General features: G+C 44.1%; 1 protein-coding gene across 1 annotated transcript; it reads left to right on the top strand.

The window, feature by feature from the left end:
- The first annotated feature begins 7,777 nt into the window (after nucleotides 1-7,777).
- LOC118164155 (NADH-cytochrome b5 reductase 3) lies at nucleotides 7,778-24,210 on the top strand. The gene is made up of 9 exons (XM_035321481.1): nucleotides 7,778-7,871; nucleotides 9,689-9,820; nucleotides 13,152-13,224; nucleotides 15,699-15,805; nucleotides 16,443-16,572; nucleotides 17,585-17,668; nucleotides 17,806-17,891; nucleotides 20,112-20,211; nucleotides 21,710-24,210. The coding sequence occupies exons 1-9, from the start codon at nucleotides 7,851-7,853 to the stop codon at nucleotides 21,880-21,882; spliced, it is 906 nt and encodes a 301-aa protein (XP_035177372.1). The 5' UTR covers nucleotides 7,778-7,850; the 3' UTR covers nucleotides 21,883-24,210.
- The last annotated feature ends 1,515 nt before the right edge of the window (nucleotides 24,211-25,725 follow it).

The raw sequence follows: 25,725 nt of genomic DNA on the forward strand, positions 1-25,725 counted from the left end.
AACACAGTACTCGAGGTGCGGCCTCACCAGAGCCGAGTACAGGGGGACGATCACCTCCCTGGCCCTGCTGGCCACACTGTTTCTTATACAGGCCAGGATGCTGTTGGCCTTCTTGGCCACCTGAGCACATTGCTGCTGGCTCATATTCAGCCGACTATCAACCATCACTCCCAGGCCCTTCTCTGCCTGGCAGCTCTCCAACCACTCATCTCCCAGCCTGTAGCTCTGCTTCGGGTTATTGCGCCCCAGGTGCAGGACCCGGCACTTGGCCTTGTTGAACTTCATGCAGTTGACCTCGGCCAATCGGTCCAGCCTCTCCAGATCCTCCTGCAGAGCCTTCCTACCCTCGAGCAGATCGACACACATACCTAACTTGGTGTCATCTGCAAACATACTGAGGGTGCACTCAACGCCCTCATCCAGATCATCAATGAAGATATTGAAGAGGACCGGCCCCAGCACTGAGCCCTGGGGAACGCCACTAGTGACCGGCCTCCAACTGGATTTGACTCCATTTACCACGACTCTTTGGGCCCGGCTATCCAGCCAGTTTCTAACCCAACGAAGCGTGCGCCAGTCCAAGCCAAGAGCAGCCAGTTTCTTGAGGAGAATGCTGTGGGAAACGGTGTCAAAAGCCTTGCTGAAGTCAAGGTAGACCACATCCACAGCCTTTCCCTCATCCACCCAGCGCGTCACTTTGTCATAGAAGGAGATCAGGTTCGTCAAGCAGGACCTGCCCTTCATAAACGCATGCTGACTGGGCCTGATCGCCTGCTTGCCCTGCAAGTGCTGCGTGATGACTCTCGAGATAATCTGCTCCATGAGCTTCCCTGGCACTGAGGTCAAACTGACAGGCCTGTAGTTTCCCGGGTCAGTCCTCCGGCCCTTCTTGTAGATGGGCGTCACATTTGCTAGCCGCCAGTCAACTGGGACCTCCCCCGATAGCCAGGACTGTTGATAAATGATGGTAAGCGGCTTGGCCAGCACCTCTGCCAGTTCTCTCAGTACCCTCGGGTGGATCCCATCCGGCCCCATCGACTTGTGCACATCCAAGTGCCGTACCAGGTCACCAACCATTTCTTCATGGATAGTGAGGGCCACATCTCTCTCCCCATCCCCTTCCACCAGTTCAGGGTACTGGGTATCCAGAGAACAATCGGTATTGCCGTTAAAGACTGAGGCGAAGAAGGCATTAAGCACCTCCACCTTTTCCTCATCTCTTGTAACTAAGTTTCCCCCCGCACCCAGTAAAGGATGGAGATTCTCCTTAGTCCTCCTTTTCGTGTTGATGTATTTATAAAAACATTTTTTGTTATCTTTAACAGCAGTAGCCAGATTGAGCTCCAGATGAGCTTTGGCTTTTCTAATTTTGTCCCTGCACAGCCTCGTGATATCCTTATAGTCCTCCCTAGTGGCCTGCCCACTTTTCCAAAGATTATAAACCCTCTTTTTTCTTCTAAGCTCAAGCCACAATTCTCTGTTCAGCCAGGCTGGTCTTCTTCCCCGCCAGCTCGTCTTTGGGCACGTGGGGACAGACCGTTCCTGCGCCATTAAGATTTCCCTCTTGAAGAGCGCCCAGCCTTCCTGGACTCCTCTGCCCTTCAGAACCGCCTCCCAAGGGACTCTACCAACCAGTGTCCTCAGCAGCACAAAGTCAGCCCTCCGAAAGTCCAATACAGTGGTTTTACTGGTCCCCTTCCTGGCCTTGCCAAGAATAGAGAACTCCACCATTTCATGGTCACTCTGCCCAAGACAGCTCCCGACAATCACATCCTCCACCAGTCCTTCTCTGTTTGTGAAGAGAAGGTCTAGCGGGGCGCCACCCCTGGTAGGCTCACTAACCAGCTGTGTCAGGAAGCTATCTTCCACGCTCTCCAGAAACCTCCTAGACTGCTTCCTCTGGGCTGTGTTGTGCTTCCAGGATACATCAGGGAAGTTGAAGTCCCCCACGAGAACCAGCGCTGACGATTTCGCAACTTCTGCCAGCTGCCTGTAGAACTCCTCATCCGTCTCCTCGTCCTGGTTCGGCGGTCTGTAACAGACCCCAACCAGGACGCTAGCCTTGTTGGCCCCGCCGATCCTAACCCAAAGGGACTCGACTTTGTCATGCCCAGCCTCGAGTTCTACAACATCAAAACACTCTCTAATATAGAGAGCCATTCCACCACCCCTTCTGTGCTGCCTGTCCCTTCTGAAGAGTTTATAGCCAGTCATTGCAGCACTCCAGTCATGAGAGTGGTCCCACTACGTTTCCGTGATGGCAACCAAGTCCTAGCCTGCCTGCTGCACGATGGCTTCCAGCTCCTCCTGTTTGTTACCCATGCTGTGTGCATTGGTGTAGATGCACTTCAGCTGGGCCATTGCCTTATCCCCCGGCCTTGCTATTGTTCCCCCTGGCACAGCTCCAACAATCCTTGCTTCAGCCCCATCCCCCTTCTTACCTAGTTTAAAGCCCTCTCAATGAGCCCTGCCAGCTCCTGGCCCAGAATCCGTTTTCCCCTAAAAGATAGGGACCCGGCCATGCAGCCATCAGGCCGGGTGTCGAGTAAAGTGCCCCATGGTCGAAAAACCCAAGATTTCTGTCTTGGCACCAGCCCCTGAGCCACGTGTTTAACAGGTGGGCTTTTCGTGTCCTCTCTGTACCCCTCCCTGCCACCGCAGGGATGGACGTAAACACCACCTGCACTCCCGCTCCATCCACTAACCGTCCCAGTCCCCTAAAGTCTCGTTTAATAGCCCTCAGGCTTCTCTCTTCAATGTCATCACTACCTGCCTGGACTATCAAAAGAGGATAATAGTCAGATGGGCGAACCAGGTTGGGAAGCTTCCTGGCAACGTCCCTGACCCTGGCCCCAGGGAGGCAGCAGACTTCCCTACGGGTAGGGTCAGGCTGACAAATAGGGCTCTCTGTTCCCCTGAGGAGAGAGTCTCCCACAACAATCACCCTTCTGTCTTTCTTGGTGGAGGCAGTCCTGAGGCGTGGAGTCGACCTCCTCCCCTAGTCATCCTCCTGGGTACACTTGCTACCTCTTCCTCACCCATCGGTCTCTCAATCTCCAGGGCCTCAAACCTGTTGCGTAAGGGCACCTGGGAAGGTGGGGCCGGAAGGGGAGGGCATCGCCTGCGATGTCGAGCAGGGACCTTTTTCCATTCCTCCTCAACTCCCAGATCCCCTCCCTCTGCCTGACGGCAACAGGGCAGGGGGTCCACCCCCATTTGGGGTGTCTCACCCCGGTACCTCTCCTTGAGGCCCTGCAGGGAGTCGCTCCACCAGTCGATCTCCCGCTCACACTCCCTGATATCCCTCAACCTCTCCACCTCCTCCTTGAGCTCCGCCACCACGCGGACCAGGTCGTCCACCTGCTCACACCTCACACACACAGTTTCTCCGCCTCCCGCCGATGGCAGCAACAGGCTCAGACACTCCCTGCATCCGGTGACCTGAACCGCTGCACTTTTTAACGGGTAGTCGGTCTGGGTGCGTACCGACTTCCTGGAGAGCGCACCATGCCTGGTGGAGACCATTATCGCCTCGCTAACGGCTGTCGTTGAGGAGGTGTTACGTATGGGCGGGGGAGAGCACTCCGCCCTTCCTGCTCGAACTGCCGCGCTAACTGCCGCGCTAACTGCCTCGCCACGCCCTTCTGACGCGCCACGCCCTGTTTGCCCGTCCTGGTCGCTCGCGCTCCCTAGGGGCAGCTTTTGAGCGGCTGTGGGAGGGGGCGCTGCTGGCTCCGCCTACGCCTGGTCAGCCTCCCTCACGAGGGCTGCCGGGTTCTGGCGGCTCCCTCGAGTAGGCTCGATGCCGGAAAAATTAGCCCTGCCTGGCCCGATCCCCCGCTCCGCTGCAGAACGCGTCTGCCCCGGAGCCGATCGCCTCGGCAAAGTATGTGGGAAAAGACATGGTCAGCTCACTTAAAATGCTTTAAAATGAAAATTCTTTCTGACACTGGTAGGAGAAATTAATGTATCTCAAAATTCAATATCCTTAATTTTAACAGATTTTTTATTATTATTATTGCAGTTCTAGGTAGGCAAGATAAATGTCAAAAAAACTCAGTGCCTGTGTTTATCAGCTGAATGTGGTGAGTCTTTTCCTAGGCTTTAATTTAAAATACAAAAGACAGTTGTCATATTCCTTCTGTAAGAAAGTCGCAACTCCTTTATTCATGTTAGCAGAAAAAGGCCCATTTGTGAGCCCTGGAAATTTCCATTTACAAGCAACACTTTCACTGGAGTCAGTGAATTTAAATTAATCCTCGATATAATTACACATCACTTCAGTAGCATCAGGGTTGATTTCAAAACTAAGCAAACACTTAAATCTCTTGTAAAACTTCTGTCCTATGATTTAGCTGCTGAGCTAAGAGCATGTTAAGGATCCCAGAGAGGTGTGTTGGACAGAAGAAACAAAATGCTGATCAAAGCCTAGCAAAAGCAGTGCAGAGTTTGCATCACTCCTGGGTCTAACGCTGGCAGGGCGTGCCTGTGTGTCCAGATAGTGATCTTGCCAATGCTGTGTGCTGGCTTTCTCTACTGAGAGCAGGCACTGTTTTGTTAAACTCATTCCACAGGGCAACATCCATTTGTTTTGCAGAAACTGATGTCAGGGTCCCCCTCCTCTTTGTTCTTCTTCTCTGGCACATGGGAACGTGGAGAATATCTGCCATCACATTTCTCACATTAGACCAGCATTTCCAGGGGAGTGGGGAAATAGACTTGTGGAAGATGCTCTACCTAACAAAATACCCAGCCCAAACATCAGATTCTGGCTCTCACCAAGGTCAAGGAGGACAGTAACCCTGTGATTAAGGCCTGTTTCTAAAGGACATTAGGACATTGGCAGGCATGTGCTGCACCACGAGTGTGTTTCTAGCTGAAGTTCGTTGCTTTTTTTACCAAGGTGGCCAATGGTTTATTTTAGAGAAACTCTTATCTCCTTGCTGCTGCTTGAACTACCCTGAAGGAAAGTTGAATATCAGTGGAGGCAACCTGGGTTGGTCAGTGGGAACCTTGCCAGGTCAGAGAGCAGATGGAGCTCATGACCCCGCTGAGAGCAGCTTGTGTCCCCACTGAGAGCAGGGAGTGGGGACTTTGAGGTCTCCAGCCTTCCCAAAGCATTAATTCTCAAGCTGGAGCCTCACCTGACAGATTGACTCTCAACAAGATTCATGGTCCCAGTGCCTAGCCTGTCTCTTGGTTACCTACCCAGGTTTCTAAGCTTCAGGTTTTTAATCCTGAAGCCCTTCCTCTCTCCAGCCAATAGTGTCACAGTCACTCCACTTGCCTTGGGAGTTTCTGGTGCAGTAGCTGTCCTCAAAGGGAAAAGCAAGAGAGAATTACACAGCCAGGCATGCTCTGTCCTAGAAACAACAAAAATGAATAACTCCAGGCTTGCAGTTAAACCTCCAAACTTTACTCAGGCTCTTCCCATTTCCTTGCAATGATATGGCCTGCTTGAATTCAGTTGGGCCTGTTCACCTGCCTTATTTACCAGTGCTACTTCCCAGGTGTAATAGGAAACTCATGGTTGATTTATGAATGTTCTTATGGACAGATTAGGGAGACAGCAAACCTAGAGGTCGGTAGAAAGCAAGTGCTTGGGGGTGCAGGTGACTTGGGACCCATGTGTAAGCTGATATATTTAATCTTAATATTAGGACTGAAGCTTATTCTTTCCTTAATTTTGTTAGGAGATGCTGTATCTATGAATCATCAAGGCCTGTTTACAGTAAGTTAGGACATATTAATGAAAGAGTTTTGGGGTGCTGAACACAGGCACAAAGATGCATTTGTTTATTAGTCATTAATTTGTACATGTTGTTATAAAGCAGAATTTAAGGAGGTCTGACTGAAACATCCATGTTCAACAGCTCCATTTGTGTGCTTTTCAGATAAATGTTGTTATTGATAATCCAGGCTGTTAGCCATCTAGCCTAGGTAGTATGGACTAGATTCACACCAGGACTTGGAAGCCCCTGCACTGGGCTTCCTGGCACCTGGGTTCACCACTCTGGGTCCGAGCTTCTCTGTTTACTGCACAAGAGGTTCCTCCAAACACCATTTACAAAATCAGCCACTAGGGGGCTACGTAAGCTTGGAAATAATGAGAAAACAAGGAAATAACGAGAAGCAAGTTGAAAAATCCATCCATCTCTGCTGCCTTACCCTGAGTGAGTTGCTGACCCTGTAGAGGTTGTACTGGGTTTGTGTGGAAAGGTTTTGGTAGCAGGGGACTGCAAGGGTGGCCTCTGTGAGCAGAGTCCAGAAGCTGCCCCATGTCAGATAAGGAGCAGTTCCACACAGCTCCAAAGGGACCTGTTGCTGCCCAGAGCTGAGCCAGTAAGTCATACTGTTTGCACCTCTGGGAGAGCAAATTTAAGAAAGGGAAAAAAATATCTGCTGTGCAACAGCAGCTGGCAGAGCGAGGAGTGAGAACCAGCCGTGCTGCCCCCTGCTGGAGGCTGCAGGTCATGGAGAGCCCCTGCAGGAGCAGGCCCCGGGCCAGAGCGGCAGCCCGTGGAGAGGAGTCCATGCAGGAGCAGGGAGTCTGGGGGGAGCTGCCACCCACGGAGGACCTATGTTGGAGCAGTTGGCTCCTGACAGATGTGCCCCATAGTGCAGACCAATGTAGGAGCAGTTGTTGAAGAGCTGTTGCCTTGTGGGCAACATGCAGGACCAGTTTGGGAAGGACAGCATCCTGTGGGAGGGACCCCACGTGAAGCAGGGGCAGAGTGACCCTGAAGGAGCAGCAGACAAAGCATCAGGGACTGACTGCAGCCCACATTCCCCTTTCACCTACTCTGCTCGGGGGGGAGGAGGTAGAAGAGGGTGGATGGGGGGAAGGGGTTTGTAGCTTGCTTTTAGTTTCTCACTGCTCTAGTCTGCTAGTGATAGGCAATAAATTATAATAAATTATATTAACCTCCCTATTCTGAGTCTGTTTTGCCCGTGACAGTAATTGTTGTGTGATCTCCGTGTCCTTATCTCAACCCTTGAGCCATTTTCATTGCATTTTCTCCCCGTTTCCCTTTGAGTGAGAGAGCTGCTTTGGTGGAGCTCAGCTGCCCAGCAAGGTAAAACCACCAACCACAAAGGTATGAGTGGTCGACATTCAGGCTTGGGTGGTTTACTTGGTATAGTGGATGGTGATGTTGATACACAGAAATTATGCTCTCCTTATGTTGAAAAGGTGTTGGGACTTTGGCTGCTGGTGAAGAAACAAAAGTACTGGAGGTTTATTCAGTAGACTCTTTGCTCCCTCCCTCCCCCCCCCCCCCCTTCCCCGTTGTTACTTATCTTCCTTCCAGTACCTAAAGGGGGCCAACAGGAAAGCTGGGGAGGGACTCTTTGTCACAGAGTGTAGTGGTAGGACAATAATTCTATAATCTTGCTGATAATGGGCAAAAGAGCCATACATATACATCATAATGCAATAAGAACAAGCTCACAGAAGGACAAAACTAAACAAAACCAGACTTGCACACATTCTTTGCTGAGGAGAGGCACTGAAAACAAAACCGCGTATACAACATTTGGCGGCTTTCATTTTCGCGATCCCCACCCGCCCCGCTGCCCCTGCGAGCCCCAGTAGCGGCACCCAACTGCCCTGCTGGGGTGGAGCCCCGAGGCCCTCAGCCTCCAGCCCGCCCCCATTCCCCGGCGGCTCCCTCCCCGCCGCCGCGTCCGGCCCCTCCCAGCCTCCGCGGTGCGGTGCGGGCGCCCCCTGGCGGGAGAGGGGCAATGCTCGGCGCTGATTGGCGGGGCTCGGCGCGGTGGGGCGGGGCGGCCGGGAGGCGCGGCGCTGATTGGCGGGGTGGCGTGGCTGTCTGTTGGGGTGGAGGGCAGCGATGGGCGCCAGGCTCAGCACGGTGAGCGAGGAGAGGGGTGGCCGGGTCCAGTATTTTGGGGCGAAGGCTTTGGGGGCGAGGGAAGGGACTGCGGCTGCGGCTGCTCGCGGCGCTGGGGATGTGGCGGGTGGCCAGGCGGTGGTGCCCGGCCCTGGCCCCGCCGATGTAGGGTCCGCAGAGCCTCCGGATCCTCTCCCAGCCGTTAGTTCTCCGTTTCTGCCCATCAGCTCCGTTATGGCCCAGCTCGCAGCGTACCTGGGCTGTTCCTCCCCGGGCTCCTCCCAGGAGGTTTTTTCACGACCTGACCGCGAGTCACGAATTGCCTTCCCCGAGGCTAACGTGGTGCTAAAGCCGTTCCTCAAAATTAAACTGTGTTCTGCTGGAACAGGCTCTGATCTGGTCAATGGCTTCAAAAAGCGTAGGATGTGATAGGCCACGGCTGCTTCTTTGCTCATTTCAGATAGCCATGTGTTTAAATCAAATTAGCTTATTTTAACATGTTCATATCTCACCTGAGACATAATCTGTTGCCGATTCAGCTTGCTGTCTCCACTGGACTCGGTCACCGGTTGCAGTTCTCATTAGGGGTTCATTTGCTGCTCTGTCATTGTCCCAAGCAACCTCTCCATCCTTTTTTTTTATTTTTTTTCATGGCTCAATAGCAAAAATTCTTCCTAGAGCTGAAGTAATGTGATGGGTCTGCGGAAATTAAGGAATAAGTTTCTTGTAAACTTCAGCTAATTTATAAATATCTTCTGGCTGGCTGTATCAGTATTTTCAAATAAAAGTGAAAAATGCAGTAGGTGTGTGCTTTCAAGTTAAACCAGCTGCTGATATCTTTTACATCTGTACAGCAGAATTTTAAGAAGAGGGATTTTATGCCGTCTTTCCTTTTGATTTTGCACTTGCCATAGTTTCAGTAATTACATTGGACATCTTATATCCTCCCAACAGCTGTGTCAGGCTCAGAGAGATGTGATTCCAAAATGCTGGCCAGGTCCATCTAAAAAAAAAAATGACAGTAGAAGCTGGTTGTACAGGACTTCCAGCTCTTCCAAGAATCAGCAAGAGCACCACACGCAGACAAAGTATTTTGCAAAATTTTTATTTTCAGTTCTATCTCTGTCGCCCCCTTTTTCATATATATATAGGTATCGTGGAAAAATGCTGCTGCAGTCATGCTGTTTCACTGCCCTGAGTTAAAACCTGGAACAGCAAATGAGGGTCAGAGAGGATTTTAACCCTGAGCATTACCTGGATGCGGTCACTCCCAGCCCCGTCCAGGAGAGCTGAGGGCTTGTGAAGGCTTTTATCTGTGTGCACACTGGCATGCGGGGAGCCTCTATACCCTGGCCTGAAGAAGGAGCCGCTGTCATGGGGGATCCCTCTGCCCCAGGGGCTGGGGATGATCCCTGTCAGCATCAACTTGCAAGACTGGTGGCACGGGATGCAGCAGAGGAGCATTTGGGGATGTCATGGGTAGGAGCCACCTGCGAGCATGTCTATGACTTTGAGAGATGGGCAGCTAGCTGCTGGGTGCTGTTTGTCTGTCTGCCTATGCTCATCTGTTGGTCTTGTTAGTGGTTGGACTTGGGGATGTGTGGTTGCATCTGACAACCCTCTGCTGGCATGCCGAGTGTCACAATGTGGGAGCAGCTCTGGTGACTTTTTTTTTTTTTTTTTTTTTTGATACTTCCTCTTTCCACTCATGTTAGCACAAAGAAACAGTATTATTTTGGGTGGTTACATTGTCACATCATACTAATATTTTCTTCCTCACCAAAATAACCTTCCATTGTTGTGGACATATATGTAATGATCTCTCTGTTTTGCTGCAGCTGCGTTGGGTTGTGACATACCCTATATGGCTAATCTACAGCACCATCCGGAGGCTTTTTGGGAATCCCTATCCTGCAATCACTCTGAAGGATCCTGAAGTGAAGTATGCATTGAGGCTGATAGATAAAGAGGTAAGTACGTGTATAGCGCTCAGCATCCTCTCCTTGGATACTGTGAAATGTTTCCTAAATGTTTCCTAAATCTTGGGCAATGTTGCAGCAGGGATTGCTTGGGAACAGTAGATGTTTTGAAGGCTGCTGAGCTTGTTTCTAGTAAAATCAATTAAATATCTGTATTTTAAGTAAATAACTTATTTATACCTGCTCCTTGCCTAATATGAGTGAGTTCTGCAGCATGCATTTCTGCAAGCCAGCTGAGTGGTGAATACTGCTTTAGAAATGACCATACTCATAGTTTCTGTCATATGAGCCTCATGTCATAGAGTACATCAGCAGGAATTCCTAAAATCCCCACTTCTAGATGGGCTGTGAGACAGATGTCATGCAGTCAGGCAGAGCAGGCAGTTCTCATTGTCTGTCAGTAGCATTCGGTACAGTAGCTATCAGAAATATATTGATACTGATTGCTGTTATTGGATTTATGTACACTTATGTGTTATGGGAAGAAATACCTTCAAATGGTGTAGTTCTGACAGCAGCTGAGGTCTCTCAGCTTCTCCTTCTCTATGTTTAAAGTGGAAGGTGTCTTCTACCTCCTGGGGTGCTCAAGTGGGTTTTCAGAGGAAAGTAGTCACCTTTTCAGTGCTGGATCTTGCTACCAGAATTTGGTAACTCTGCTTGGGGAAAAGGAAACAGCCTCAAAAGATGAAAAATACATATTTCCCTTGGATAAGCTGGCCACTAGAAAAAAGTACAAGACAGAAATCTTGCCTTTCAGGTATGCATGAAGTCATACCTGAAGATATTTGTAGTGTTGACTTTTTAAGTCAATGGGCTAGTCAAAATATTATGAGAAGAGTTCTGTTGAAGAGGGCTTGGCACTGGAACAGAGCTTTCTTCAAGGTATGCAGAGTGTGCTGATAGCTTGGCTTTCTTTTGTTCAATCAAAGAAAACAATTACTGTGTTTCTGAGCCTTGGTTTCTTGGGAGGTGAAAGCTTCCCCATGGCTTGGGTTGGGCTGCCATACTGGATTTGTTTCCCATGCATACTGCAGCAATGCAGTTATTACATACTCTCCATTTCCTCATGGGATCTGTAGCACATGGTGGCAGGTATGACCTGCTTGACAGATCGTAACAGAAAATAATTCGCTGTTCACATTACATTTTTTGCTAAATGATTTTTCTCAGTCCATTGTTGTATGTTGTGTAGTCTGTTTTAATCTTGGTATGTAGGAACAGCTCTGCTATAACCTGCTCAAATGCTGCTACATGGGGTAGCTTGGTCAGTGAGAATATTTTAGTGATGTGCATATAGAAATTTTTGCCTGAATGGGAAATGTATTCTGGAAACAGAAGTTAGTTTTGAAAAAAAGTAACCTGGTACTATAAGTACTGTTTTTTGAGAGCTGTAATTCTGTTTTCAGTAGCAGTTTCTAACATCCTGCCAAAAATCAGGTGCAAACATTCTGAACATTGTACTGCTAAACTTCTCAGCATTGCCATACCTGACTAGCTGGGGAGGAGGAAATTAGTCTTTCTGACAAGCTACAGTTTGTATATTACAAGCTATTAAAATTTAAATAGGTGAGAACTTTAATTGAAACATAACTATCATTACACAAAAACATTTTAATGTTACTTGAGAAGGTAATTGTGGCTCTCAGTGTGTATGTGGAGCTAACTCAAGACATGCATGGTAAATGTCAGTAGGCAGGTATTTCCTTGGAGTATTGCATCTTGTTGCTTGTGAACCAACCAAAGACCCTCATATTTTAAGAGTTTCCATTATTCCCATTACCAAGTTGATATTCACTATTCCTTTTATATATATATATATATATATATATAAACAGTAAAGCTCTTGGTAGCTTCACCATCAGAGCACCAAAATTATTTGTTTTTAAAACAAAAATATGAACTCACTTTTTTGGGGAGTAGCTGAGTCTTGTCATTTTTCGCCAGAAGTGTTTTGATGATATGGTTGAGAATATGGCTGAACATACCATTTTGTTGGGCTGTTGCAAGGAGAATTGTTTCGTCCTCCACCCTGTCTGCCTTTTGACATGGTGACAGAGGTGCTGTGAGTTTCTTGAGCCTTTTAGTGTTTCTCACAGTTGTTTCTTATGATGCACAAAAGGCTTGTGTTGAGTTCCCTTTGGCTGAGCTATCTTGAATTTAATTGATGAGATGGTTAACTGAGAATTCAGGAGTTCACAACATTTTTCATTCTGCATGCTATTAAGGACAGTATCTTAAAATAAAGGATTACTGGCAAAATACAGCTTTGAAGGAGTGAAACTGGTGCTTCATTTTCATGCAGAAACAGCAGTGGACAATGCCAGAGAAGCACTGTTACATCTACATGTCAGTTGTCATTCTAGTGAAGTTCCAGAATAGTCACAGGTACAGACAAACACTTTTTAGACTGCTTCTCATTTAATTCACTTTCTTCAGAATTTACCATAAAGTGATTTATTCTGAGGAAAATTTTGTCAGTGTGAGCAGAACTCATAACTGAAGACTAGGTGAACTCTGATGAGATGGAAATCTCTGTTTCTTAAAAACAAACAAACAAAAACTGTAATATCTACTTAATAGGATGTTTATGTAAGTTTCTGTAGAGGGGATATAATGTCTCGTAGGGCTTTAAAAAAGGAAGTCATTAAATGGGCTGTTTGGCAGTATGCTGTTTCTTTCTTTTTCACTATTTTAATTCCATTAATGTGAACTGATTTTTAAGAGGTAAAACTTGTGTACTATGAGAAACACTAATCTTTTTGACATCCACTAGTGGCTTCTGAAGTCATCTTCTCCATGGAAATGGTAAATTTATTAGACTTTGAGATGTTGACATATATATATATATATTGCATTGAACTCCTGTCTGTTTAACCTTTAAATGAGAACTGGAATACTGATTAGTTTTTTAGCTGTCAGCCTCCTCACAGAAGGCAATGTAAATGTTTGTACCGTTTAGAAAGTTACTTCGTCTTAATCTACATGAGTACCTCACTAAGTTTTGCAATTAACATATAAATAGATACCAAAACAATATTTGTGTACATCTCTTTAACTTAATTTTTAAAAATTTTTATGTTGTTTCTAAAATATTTTGAGGAAAAGTTAAGTTTTCAGGGAATGTGAGTGAAAAGTTTACCTCTGCAAGACTGCCCTGTTCAGATGAGTTCTTACATTATGCAAAATTTTCAGTTAGGGTGCTGCTGTCCCCCAGATACTTAATCATGAACAGGCCAGACTTGTGTGTTGATTATACAGGTGAAATTACAGTCATAAAATCCCAACAACATAGCTGATGATTATTTTTATTTTCCTCTTTCAGGAAGTTAGTCATGACACAAGAAGATTTCGATTTGCTCTTCCTTCAGTAGATCATGTTTTGGGTCTACCAATAGGTAGGTTCTGTCTTTCCTTGCTGTGGATCAAATCCTTGCTAATTTAGAGATTTTGTGGGAGGGTTTTTTTTGTTTGTTTGTTTCTTTTTTTACATTTTGAACTGTTGAACTTCAAGTACTGTCCATGCGGCTTGAGCTGTTATGTAGGGCTCTGCAGAACAGTCCTTGTGCTGTGAGTCATCTGCAGCATCTGAAGGCTTGTGTTCTTACAGAGAGCATACATCCAGCTTGTTTCTAGGAGGATAGTTGAAACAAACATTGGCCTTTGCTTGTATTTCTCTAATCTTAACTTTCCAATGTTTCAATGTATTCCCGTGGTGCTTTGTCTCTGTGGTTCCTTTCCACCCCTCGAGGCAATGTTGCCTCTACCTCCCTGCTAAGGCGTGCATTCCCCAGTGAGCCGGTAACCTTTGACTTTGCAGCCAGTCTCATGGAAGTTCTTCATCACCATGAGGCAGATGTTTCCTGAGGCCTTGCCATGTGGCATATTGCCCTCAGTAATAGTTTAGTGCTGTTGTTTCTTACTGCTTATGTAAAGAGCATTTGACTGTGACGTGTATTTGATAGGGACTTTGGCTTTTAATCACCTTTTGCAATGGTCTGTGTGTTAGAGGTGCTGGCTGATGGTCCTTAGGCACCTTTTCAGCATTACAATCTGACCTGATTTGTTTCTCTTTGGTTGATATATTATTCTCTTGATCCTAGTTTCCCTCACTTTTCAATAATTAACACAGGGGACTGAGCTGTCTCACCTCTGTAATTGTTCTTGTCCTAACAGAAAGGAAGCTGTCTGGGGTGAATTTGGCCTGCTGGATGCCACATTTTCTTCCAATATTTCAGTAAGATCAGGGCAAATCAGCAGATGTTTTCAGTATAGCCCAAGAAGGGATGTGCCTCACATTGCACAGTCCCAGGAGCATTGTAGTTGTGCTCACAAAGGTGCTCTGCTTGGGATAATTTTTATTCATAACTGGGGGAGTGGTTTATTGGATGAGAGTTGGAGAGCAAAGCAGCTGAAAGTTGGTGAGGGAGGTAAAAACAGCTGGGAGCAGGAGGCGTGGTAGCCATTGGACAAATAATGGAATGCACTCTGCATGTTCAGTGCAGCACCAGCATTTTGCTTTTACCAGCCAACTTGGGTGTTACAGGAAAGAACACAATTCACTCAGAGTTGGATTGTGCAGGGCTTCATATGGAGGCCTCCCAGCAGCTGCTGTCCCATGAGTGAGGCTCTAATAGATAAGAGCATAAAGTATGTTCTCCCTTGGAGGAGCACCTTTTTTTTGTATCTGAGCTAATTCTTACAAGGTTTGTCCTCAGAGCAATCCATCTGTCGGATTCACAGTCTGCAGGGTTAGTGATGGGTCTGCTCCTGTAGGCAGGGATGACAAGGCTGTCGTTTGCCTGGGAAGATGAACAGGAAGCTGGTGCTGTTGCTGCCTCAATAATTCCCCAACAGGAAACACATGTGCTACCAAATGTACATTGACTCACCCTCATATTTACAAGCTGCTTCAAGTCAGTTGTGGTTGCTCAGTTCCCAAGTGACCAGGTTGCACATCTTTACCCATCTGCTGGTTTGCCTCACTGGCCCTCCAGCTTGACAGACCAGCTTCCAATAAAGTACCAGCTTTGTGCCATTACAGGCAGAGGAGCTGTACCATCTTCGGAGAGTTATGTTCATCTTAAGAGACAGTGGTGGTGAAATAATGGAAAACAAATCCTCCGTAGATATTTTTCACATGTGCCTCTTAAGAGTATTGGAATTTTGCTGGAAAACCTTTTCAAGGAGTTAAATTCTAGTTTTTGTTGTTGTTGTTGTTGTTGTTACTGTTTTTCATTAAAATATAGACATTGAGAAAAGTAACTATTGCAGAGAGTTCAGCTGATGTGTGAGAGATTGAAACATGATTGCTATTTTATTGTTAAACTGGAGGAATAGCAGGGTTAAAAATGTGCTTTACGTCTAGGCAGCTTTAGCGATGGTAGCTGGAAGACCTGGTAGACTGGAGTTACCTGTGGTCAAATAATTTTCTAACTATGTTGTGACTAAACTATATAGCAGTTTATAACAAACACTTTAATGAAGTGGTTTGAATAGCTCTTGGCAGTTTCCCCCTCCCATGTTCTTTTTATGCATCTGTAATGGAGAGAGATCACACTGTTTGCAAGATTTCACATGCAGTTAGGGCTTTGATGAAATATAAATGAGTGAAGATATTGAAACAGACAAGAGAGACACACAAAGTTAGCAGCAGGGTTAGCTGCCCTTCCAGGTAGAATCTGTGTCTGGTTAAGAATAACTGTGGCAAGATATTACAATGTCAGGAAAATGAGAAAGGAAAGAGTGGTACCTCCAAAACAAGGTAAACTGAGCTTTGAGACTGCTTTCACAATTCATGTCAACCTGATAGATCCATAGAAAGATAAGTCCTTTGAAAGCAAACTATTTTTTTTTTCATACCTGCACACAGGACAGCATATCTACCTGTCTGCTCGGATTGATGGGACTCTGGTTGTTAGACCGTATACTCCAGTCTCCAGTGATGATGACAAGGGCTTCGTGGATCTTGTTGTCAAGGTGAGAATGTCATGCTGCTTTTCCAGGCTGGGCAACTGCTGAGCCCACCTGTGCTCTTGCAGTGCTATGTGAATTTTTAATCTTTTTAAATATTTTTAACCTTGTGATAATGTACTTTTGTTTTCTCTTGGTACTTATACTAAACAAATATATTTAAATATGACAGTAATTTAAATGGCAAATGGTTGAATTTTCATTTAGTTGCTCTCCACTCTTTTTGTTACTCTGGCTTTGAGATGCAAACAGTTGGCATCCTGAGAAGTTGTTTTGGGAATATCCCTTTGCAACTTTCACAGAAGTTTTTCCATTTTCAGTTGCCGTAGTTATTATATTTTTAACTTGGGTTTAGATCATGTTGTTTATTAGGGATACTTTATATGTACAGAACTATAATGGAGAAATTGCCAGTCTGTGTCCAGTCTGATCAAAATCGGCGCAAGAGCGTCATTTTAATCTTTACCAGGAAATTTAATGTTTCTCATTTTCAATCAAATCTGTCTTGATGTTATTTCTTTATGTAGTAATTGTTTCCTTTGAAAGAGGAGTATGAGTCCATAAATATTTGAATGGCAGAGAGAAGGGCAAATACTCATCTTTGAGCTGTCAGATTAATTGCTTCATTGTTATTTTTTAACAGATTTACTTTAAAGGTGTCCATCCAAAGTTTCCAGATGGAGGGAAGATGTCTCAATACTTAGACAGCCTGCAAATAGGGGATACTATTGACTTCAGAGGACCAAGTGGCCTGCTTGTCTACAAGGGAAAAGGCAAGGCTGACTCATAAATATAATTTATCCAGAGTAAACAATACAGAAAAAAAAACATATAAATTAGCAGTAATACTGATCGCATTTTTTTTCCAGCTGAGTTCAGGTCTTTCTCTGCACAAAAGAAAGTGCTAGAGTTATAATTAAGTCAACAGCCATCCTGAGGAGAATTGTTATATGATTGTAGAAGTGCCTGTGTTTTGTACTGTTCTTAAAGAAGGGAATTCTCTCACTGCTTATTTGGGTATAGTTTCTACACTGATAAAAACACTTGGTATTTGTGCTGTCCACTGCTAATTTCCCAAGTGAAATTGAACTTTATCAGCAGGAACTACTTTTATGCCAGTATAAAAGATCTTGCTTTGGTACAGTGCAGCCATAAAGTTGTCATAAAAATCTTCTGGCAATTCTATGTGTAGCAGAACTTAAATATGTGGTTTTCCAGATCTTTGTGTTCACATTACTGTGTATGTAGAGACGTGAATGGAAGAAATACAATGTTTTGGGGAATTTCAAGAGCTTTGTCAGATTTGGCTGAAACCATCAAATCAGCTCAAAAGAGCAGATAAATATACAAAAAAAAAAATACCCTGCATATTTCAGGTTTTCCTTTAAAATAATCACCATGGGGAAAAAAAAAGTTCTTAGCAGGTAGATTCTGGAAACACTTCTACATAAAGGAATCAAAGCTTCTGAACATTGTTGGGGCTATGGGACTCAAGCAAACAGACATACAACTAGTAATGGCTTGATGCTGTAGTCACAGAATCAGGAGTGGTACCCCATGTTGGTGTCTGATCTTACTGCCATGTGCCTTGAAATCTCTAATAATCCTTCAGGATTTGTTTTTCTTTGTGAAATCTTTGGTTCACCTTTGTCTTCTGCTGCTGTTTTACAGACAGGGAAGGGTGACAGGGCTGAAACAAAGTCAATTAATTAAAAATACTGTGAAGGGATCGTAGGCCATTTTTCCTGCTTTCTTCAGTGTTTTCCATTGCTCTCTCTCTTTCAGGTGTGTTTGCTATTCGTCCTGAAAAGAAAGCTGAACCAGTTACTAAAAAAGTCAAATACGTGGGAATGATTGCTGGTGGAACTGGTATGTGCATATAAAGATTCATCCTTGGTTTCTGACAGCTGCTAGATGTGTTTATTCATATTTTATCTCATGTGTTTGCTTGTGCTTCCTGTTGCTTCTTTACTTTCTCACATCATTAACCAGCATTTCTCTTTCAGGGATAACACCTATGCTGCAGATCATTCGAGCAATCATGAAAGACAAAGATGACCACATGGTTTGTCAGCTGCTGTTTGCTAATCAGGTAATTCTGTGCTTATTTCTGCTTATAAAGTTTTACTTAACAAACACAACTCCACTCAGCAAATGAAATTCTTGCTGAGAAAGCATGGTACAAAAATACAAACCCTGGGGGGGAGAAATGAAGTGTTGAAAACTTCCTATATAAAAACACTAATGAATTCATTTGTTAGCATTATCACTTGCTGAAGTGATACTGTCTTCCCAGCTAACACTCTCTGTCCTGTCTCACTGCTTTGCTTCTAATCCAGTTTATAAATATTTTAAAACTCTGGATTCATCTGTGCAAGTTCTTAATGTTTTGGGCAGACTTTTAGAGCTGTCTTTCTTAGTGGAAACATAGAAGAGGTGGACATCTGCCTCCTTCAGCAATTGCAGCTCCCCAGCTTCAGAGTAGGGTTTGTACGTTCATTGAGAATACCTTAGTTAAGAAAAAATTAAAATTGGTCTCCAGCAGCTTCCTTGACTACAAAGCTGTGATTCTTCACAGCTGTCTTATTTCTATTCCCTCCATCAGCTCCTCCATTGGTGTTTATTTTGCTCTTTGAGCTGTATCATACTGTAGTGCTGGAAAAAGGGAAGATTCTCATCCATAGAGCATTTGTGATACAGAGCTATTTCTTAGCTCATCAGTGCAAACCAAGTGGCAGTACACTGCTGAACTATACACCCCTTCTTTGCCCGATGTTCTTCTGGTGTTTATCTTACTGCTTTTAAAATTTGTCCCTCACGATGAATATCCGTGTTTCTGGATTATACGACTCCTCTTCATGCCTGTATTTTTTTAGCTTCTTTAGGCTCCCCTTCATCACTCCTCTCTCCTGTGATATTCAATATTCCAATTTCCTTTGGACCATGTCTGAATCATTTTCTACCCAGAAACAATGATCCAAGTGCCTACAAACGCCTTGTTCTGATGCTTTATTAAAGACCTTAAGAGCACTAGTATTGCCCTCTGGTGCTGGTGGGGCAGCTGCAGAAGTTGATCTCTGCTGCATGCTTGGAGTTGGTACAAACTGTAGCAGCTATCAGGGCAGGAGGGCCAACATTTGCTGAGTAATTCTGAATGACTAATATAAGACTAGAGCTCCTTTAGCAACCTAAAAAAATTAACTGCTGCTTGTAAGGAGGTTTCAGGGAACACTTGCCTATGTATTAGCAACAGCATGTGTAAACATCAGTCCATGTACCCAGTAACTGCACAACTATATAGCAGTCTACTGGTGGATGGACAGACATGAAAGTCTGCAGACTAGTTTTTTTTTCTCATTTAATATTGGATAGTATTTTTTTATACGTGTTTTGTTGTTGTTTTATTTTGACCCTCCTGAAAGGGCTGTCTTGGATTACAGACCACAGAGTTTGTGGGCTCATGTGGTGCTGCAAACCAGCCTTCCTTGAGCTGGTCAGTCCCACTTACAGCCTTTCTGGAACACAGGCAGCTGCAGGTCCAGAAATAGGCACCTTCTTGGCAATAGTTGCTGGTACATTCCTCATCACCCCCACAGTTACAGACATAGTGGTGTCCTCAGTGCCAAATTATTAGGGCTGTGGAGGATGATGCCAGTTTTAGTCTCTACCCTTTCCTTCCTTCCTGAACTGCAGCTGCTTTTATTGGAATAAGGCTTTCTTTTGGCCTTTTAACAGTGTTGCATCAGGGAGGAGCAGAACTTGCCTAACCTCCTTTGTTACATTCAGAACGGGATACCTTTTTGGGTGTTTGTTCCACATCTAGTTTAAAACCTAAACAATCTCCGTATGGTAATGCCAATGATTTGAAGTGGCAAAGGTGAAAAACTTGCCTTTTTCCTTATGGAATGGCAAAGTGTGGAGGGTAGGGAGATACTTGTGCAGTCATGGTTATTTTTTTGATGAAAATTGCTTATGTAATGGTGGCGCTGAAAGAGGGCTTCACTCTTACTATGTTACCACTAATTCCTTAATGAGTGAAGGTCCTATGTTTTGATATAGGTGTTGCTTTGTTTTGTTGTTTAGAGGGAGGGCATTGTGTGGTAAAGATGTGGGGAAGTTCTGAACTTCTTGTTCATTCTGCTATGGGATAGTCATGGAAATAATTTGTATTTATGGGCTCTGTTCAGCTCCTAAAACATAATTGAATAATCTGCTCCATTTCACAAAACTGTAGGGGTCACCTGAAGACTGCATTCAAATGCAGAACATAATCATTGTTTTCATTGTTTCCGTTGTTTTCCTTGTCCTGCAGACTGAGAAGGATATCCTGCTACATTCAGAGCTAGAAGAGATCCAAGTTCAGAATCCCACTCGTTTTAAGTGTTGGTATACACTGGACAGAGCACCTGAAAGTAAGATCTAACATGCTACCTCCACCAAAGCTTAAGTAATGAGAAATGCTATGTTGTATGTGTATTTCTGGGCTCCTTCATTGTTTAATGACTCGTGGGTTTATGCAACTCAGAATGCATTCAGCAGCATCATTCCTCACATAGTGATGCACAGAAGCTTGAGATATTATCAGTGTTTCCAAAGCTATGAATATCACCTCAAGTGAATGGTAGTTCCTCCCACAACTAGACTTGAGTATTAGCCATTTACTCTGATCCAAGGTGACCTTCCTTTCTCCTTCCCCTTAGCCATAAATATAAGATGGCACCATATTGTCTCACGTTCAGAGCATTTAGTAAGGCAGCTGTGAGAGGAGTGGCAGAGGCACTGCATCTCACTCAGACGTGGCTGAATACAGACTTCTACCTAGCTGTTACATGGCGGTTCACACTAGCTGATCTTTCTAGGCAGTGGATTTGCCTTTGTATTAACAGTGTTTCTCAAAGACAACATGGTTCCATCTTGGTGCAGTCCAGTTTTAAAGGTAATGTGATCTAGTTGGGTGCTGTAGGTGAGAGGATGAGCTAGCTAGATGTGCCTCCCTCAGCTGTGCAAGTTGGAGGAAGAAAAACCTGAAGAGTTATTGCCTAAGGTTTCCATGTTACATCAGGGTAGATTAATGCCCCTGTTCAGTGGTAGTTTGGAGCAGAGGGGGAAAAGCCATGTGCTCTCTTACCTTATGACCAAGAATACACCTCCCATAGAGTGGTTGGGAGGGTTTCACTGTCCCCAGAGTCTGTTGCTGTCATGCAATCTTCTTCAATTAGTGTTCTCCCTGAATTTCTAAGGCAGCTTAGAGTGTTGTTCCTTCTCTTCAGTATTTGTGATTTGTGAACTGATTTTAGCAGTTGTGACAAAAGAACCTTCTTAGACCTTCTCAACAGCATTCTACAGAATTCCACTACCACGCGTGTAAACAGACCTGAATATTTTTGGACCTGGATATTTTTGGATGGGCTGTGGCAGAAAAATGTCTCAATTTTATTGTGCCTAAAGGTTTGGGTCAGCAGTGTTTTGCACCCAGAGCTGGGGATATGACGGGTAAATGTGAATCCTAGTATTAACTGATAAGCACAATGAGTGTTCCTACTGGGAACAACATCAGCTAGAGTTATCCTAATGAAGATGTAAACTGGTGGGGTAAGGAGAATGGATGTTATTTTTTCACAGCTCTGCTTGGTATTTCCTGGGGGCTTTTAGGAAGTTTTATTAAATGCATGTTTTCTCCATGCATCAGTTTTCCATCTTAAAAGCAGGAGTGGCAAATTTTCCATGTAGCAGAACTGTGTTCAGTAGGACACTAATGCGAACAGAGTGCACAGATGCTACAGGCCAGAACAGAGCAGGCCCAATTAAAAAAAAAAAAACAACAAAAAAAAAAACACACTTCTACTATAAAGTGATTTGTATCTATCTTTTCATCTCCCTCCCCCCCCGCCTTTTTTATTTTTTTAAAAGATTGGGAATACAGCCAAGGATTTGTGAGCCAAGATATGATCAGAGACCACTTGCCCCCGCCTCAAAACGACGTTCTGATCCTCATGTGTGGACCTCCACCAATGATCCAGTATGCCTGCATTCCCAACCTGGACAAACTGGGCTACACCAAGGACATGAGGTTCTCCTTCTAAAGAAAACTGATACCTCAGTGATCTTGTGAGGAAGGGAAGAAAATACATTTAATGGGGAAGAAGACAGAGAGGTGGGTGATGCACAGTGCTGGGAAGCTACATTTACATTAAAAATAATTAACATTTATCTGAATCTCTGGCAAGTTAGACACTTAAGCTTAACTGTATCATAACTGTACTGTATGTTGCACAGAAACAGCTGTATTGCAGAGACATAGCAATGCATTGTACTTGCCACGTCTGTCCTGTAGAAATATTATACTCCATCTCAAGGCAGGAAAGTAAAGCTTCTTAGGGTGGCAAACACTTGTTTACACTTTTCTTAGCACTGTAATCAAATACCAGTAATATCCTATTTCCTAACACTGTGCATACCCAGTATTTTATTTGGTATGATGTATGAGATATATAGAATGAGCTGGATTCTTGACCTTGCTTATGCCAAACTTCAATCCTTACAGAGCTTTTACTATGTGAGGGCCAGGAGTCTTTGCCTTGTATGTATAATCTTTGCAACACCAGAAGCTTAAAGATTCTTGTTCATTTGAAGGATGACAATTAACCATTTATGACTGACTGAAGTTGTTCAAGTTGCCTTGTTAACCAAAACAGGAGTAGACACCAATATGAAATTTGTTTCCAGTGTATTTTGGAATAGCCTCTCTTCAATGCAAATACTTTTCCAGCTCGTCACAGCCTTAGGCAATGAAGGAAACTATGGAAAGCAGGAGGCTTTACACACAGTTCTACAAGTAGCTGGAAATCTTTGCTTATATGTGTGTTGAATACTGAAAAAAAATACTAATTTTTGTATTTACTTTTGAATAACAGACAGTGCCATAAGAGTAAGAAAACAATTATTCTGCAGGTTCTGTGCAGTGAAAAAATGCTGGGTGAAATTTAGATCCAGTTTTAGTTTCTTGTTTCCCAGAGTCTGATTAGGAATGAAGGGAGCTCATGTTTTTACCACCAAGGTGGGTTCCAGCAGGTAGCACAGCTTCACATGCAGTATGCCTACAGTCAGGAGACTCACCTGCATATCTTGCTCTGACAAAACCCCAAATGGTTGGTAAGGATTGCACGCAACAGCCTTAAGTCACCAAACTGACAGGCAAATAGAAATGTCTCACTGAATCTAAACTGTTCTTGGATTCTGTTAACTATAGCTCCAATTTATTTTTTTTAATGTAATTTTTTAAAGCAACGTTTAACCTTTAGTAAACTTGATGCATCTTGCATGCTGAACCTTCTGCTTCCAAACAGATGCTACTGACATCAGAGCTGTCCCTGCAAAGAATCTGTATAACTAAAAATTGTGGTCTGGTGATCAAATCAATCAGAGTGATTGAAAAGATGTCTAGTGGTATGTGAAATAACGTGGATGCTAGTTAGCTACAAGTATCAGTGAATAATAAATATAACTTTTTAAAAAGATTTGGCTAGGTAGTTGAAGCTATAACTTGCCATGCTTTCTTTTGTGCCTGTACAACAGATGTATACTGTGCATTTAAAAGGTTTCTCAGCATGAATTAGAAGGAAAAAAAGATATTGCACAGTTAATTTAAGGATCCTGAACTGGATAATACTATTATTAAATTTATTTTATTGACACTTGCCTCTGCAATCTTGAATTTTTGATGTGTGCTTCTGCAACTTAGTCTTTAATACTATGATGTGGACTTCAAATAATGCTCAAGTAAGTTTCAGTCCCTTTTTTTGTGAGGCAAAAAGCAGAAATTTGAGAGAAATTATCTTGGCTGCTGGTTTGTATCACTAGGGGATAAACAAAGATTTTTTTTTCAAGACTGTATTTAATGAAATTTTCATATCCAAAATAGCTAGCTGGTAACGCATAAATTTTTTGTATTACTCTGCCTATCTAATTACTGCCTATCTAATCACATCTATGTAAGAAATAATTTTGCAGGTGACTCATCTATGTGTTACAGAGCACATCATCTTCAGCCTCGTAAGAGAAAAACATGTAGAACACTCCAGAAAGTGAATGTTAAAAAAAAAAAAAAAAAAAAGAGGGGGTGGTGGGAAGCAGGCTGTTTGATTTGTTTACTTAAGTGCTTTTGTTTGAGTTTGGTGAGAACTGCTGTATTCAGATGCCGAATCAAGGAGCAAACTATTGCTATTTTTTACCCCAATCTCTTAGTTTTATCTTTACTTTATACATCTGTGTGAACGTGGGGCTCTTTTAATAGAAAAAATGAGGGATTTTTAATATGATCTGCTGAAACAAAACAGTGTCCCAATCCCTTTTGCTTGATGGTCCTGTACTGTAACATTTAAACAAGTAATAAAAGTTGGGTTTGCATCTTTTTTGGTTCTTTGAGCCAATTCATCTGTCTTACAGAAAATACTGTGGTGGATGTTATTAGGCAGCTTGCTCTGGCCAGCTCTGAGAGCAGGCTGGTCGTGAAGGGTTTCACCCAGTTCCCAACTGGACCAGGGCAGCTCTGTGCATCTCCCAGGTATGCCCTTGCTGGAGGGGAAAGAAGGAAGAGCTGCCAGAACCACATCCTCTTGGGAGAGGCAGAAGCAGCTGAAAAAGGGCTTGGGGTGCTGAAACTGAGGGGCAGCTGCAGCCAGGCCCTGTGAAGAGAGGAGATGCCTCATCTGGCTCCCTGCCTACAGGGTGAGAGGCTCCTACTGACTGCAGAAACAAGTCCTCACAGCAGCAGAAGAGAAACATCACTACAGCAGGGAGTCAGAGGCTTGTGATGGGAGGTAAAAAGAACGTTTTCACATTTCGTGGAAAACTGTGTGAAACAGCTGGAAACTTGCAGGTGGGGTCCTGTTCCCTACCCATCAACTGCAGTGGTGTTGCACGTACTGCAGTTATACACAGTGGCAGTACAGTTACAGACACCAATGCAAAGCTGCTGTGTATGTGGGGGCACACATGATGTGGCTTCATAACAAAAGCAGACTATTCCAATACAACAGTGTTAGTACTTGATTCAGCTGGAAAAAGACAAGCATTTGTCTGCATAAATAATTTGCATAATTTGATGGAGAAATGCTAGTCAGCTTTCTTAATTTACAGTTTCTTAAATTAAGAAGGGGTGGGGTAAGGTTTTCTGATGTTTTTTTTTACCTGAAGAACTACCAGAACTAACTGGCCAACAGCAGCAGGTGCTGCATGTTTCCTGTTCTGGCAGAAGCCTCTCTGATCTACACTTTCATGAGCTCATCCTCATGAGTTTCATGCATTAACCAAGCTATACATGAGAAAATGATGGCAAAGTGAAGAATAAACAAACAAAGCAACCTCCCCCTAAACTTTGCCTCTACTTACCATTTAAAAAACAAACAAACAAACACAAATTACCTAATTACCTTTGGATTAGACTGAGGTCAGCAACTTACCCGGTAAAAATGTACACTCTCTTAGAAAAGCCTGTGGTATGACTGAGTCACCAGTTCAGCCTGGCTAAATAAATGAACAAAGTCAAATTTACATCATTAAATACTCTGTTGTTTGTCCTCACCTTTATTATCCACAGCACAGATGCTTGGCAAATTCCCACCATTGCTGAGGGGCCAGGCTCCTGAGCTGAAACTCATGAGGCAACCAGGTGAAGGCTGTGGCACGCCCTGGGAAATGTAACCTGGATCCCAGAAAAAGCACGAAGGCAGCGTAAGTAGCTCTGGTATCTCAGGTACACAAGACTTACCTGAGGTACCAGAGCATCTCTGGAGGAGTCAAATTAAATGGTTAACTGCCCCAGTGTCTAATTTTCATAGTTCAAAATCAATACATTCAAGTCACTTGGATTTATTTTCCTTTTCCAACTCCAAAAAGGTAGGCAAAACATCCAGGGGAAGAAAACA

The sequence above is a fragment of the Oxyura jamaicensis genome, chromosome 1 (assembly GCF_011077185.1).
Source record: "Oxyura jamaicensis isolate SHBP4307 breed ruddy duck chromosome 1, BPBGC_Ojam_1.0, whole genome shotgun sequence".
Taxonomy (NCBI): domain Eukaryota; kingdom Metazoa; phylum Chordata; class Aves; order Anseriformes; family Anatidae; genus Oxyura; species Oxyura jamaicensis.

Coding starts and splice junctions, on each gene's coding strand:
- LOC118164155 (XM_035321481.1), top strand. CDS start 7,851: ATGGGCGCCAGGCTCAGCACG. Junction 13,225..15,698: donor TGTTTTGGGTCTACCAATAG/GTAGGTTCTGTC, acceptor ACCTGCACACAG/GACAGCATATCTACCTGTCT. Junction 20,212..21,709: donor ACTGGACAGAGCACCTGAAA/GTAAGATCTAAC, acceptor TTTTTTTAAAAG/ATTGGGAATACAGCCAAGGA.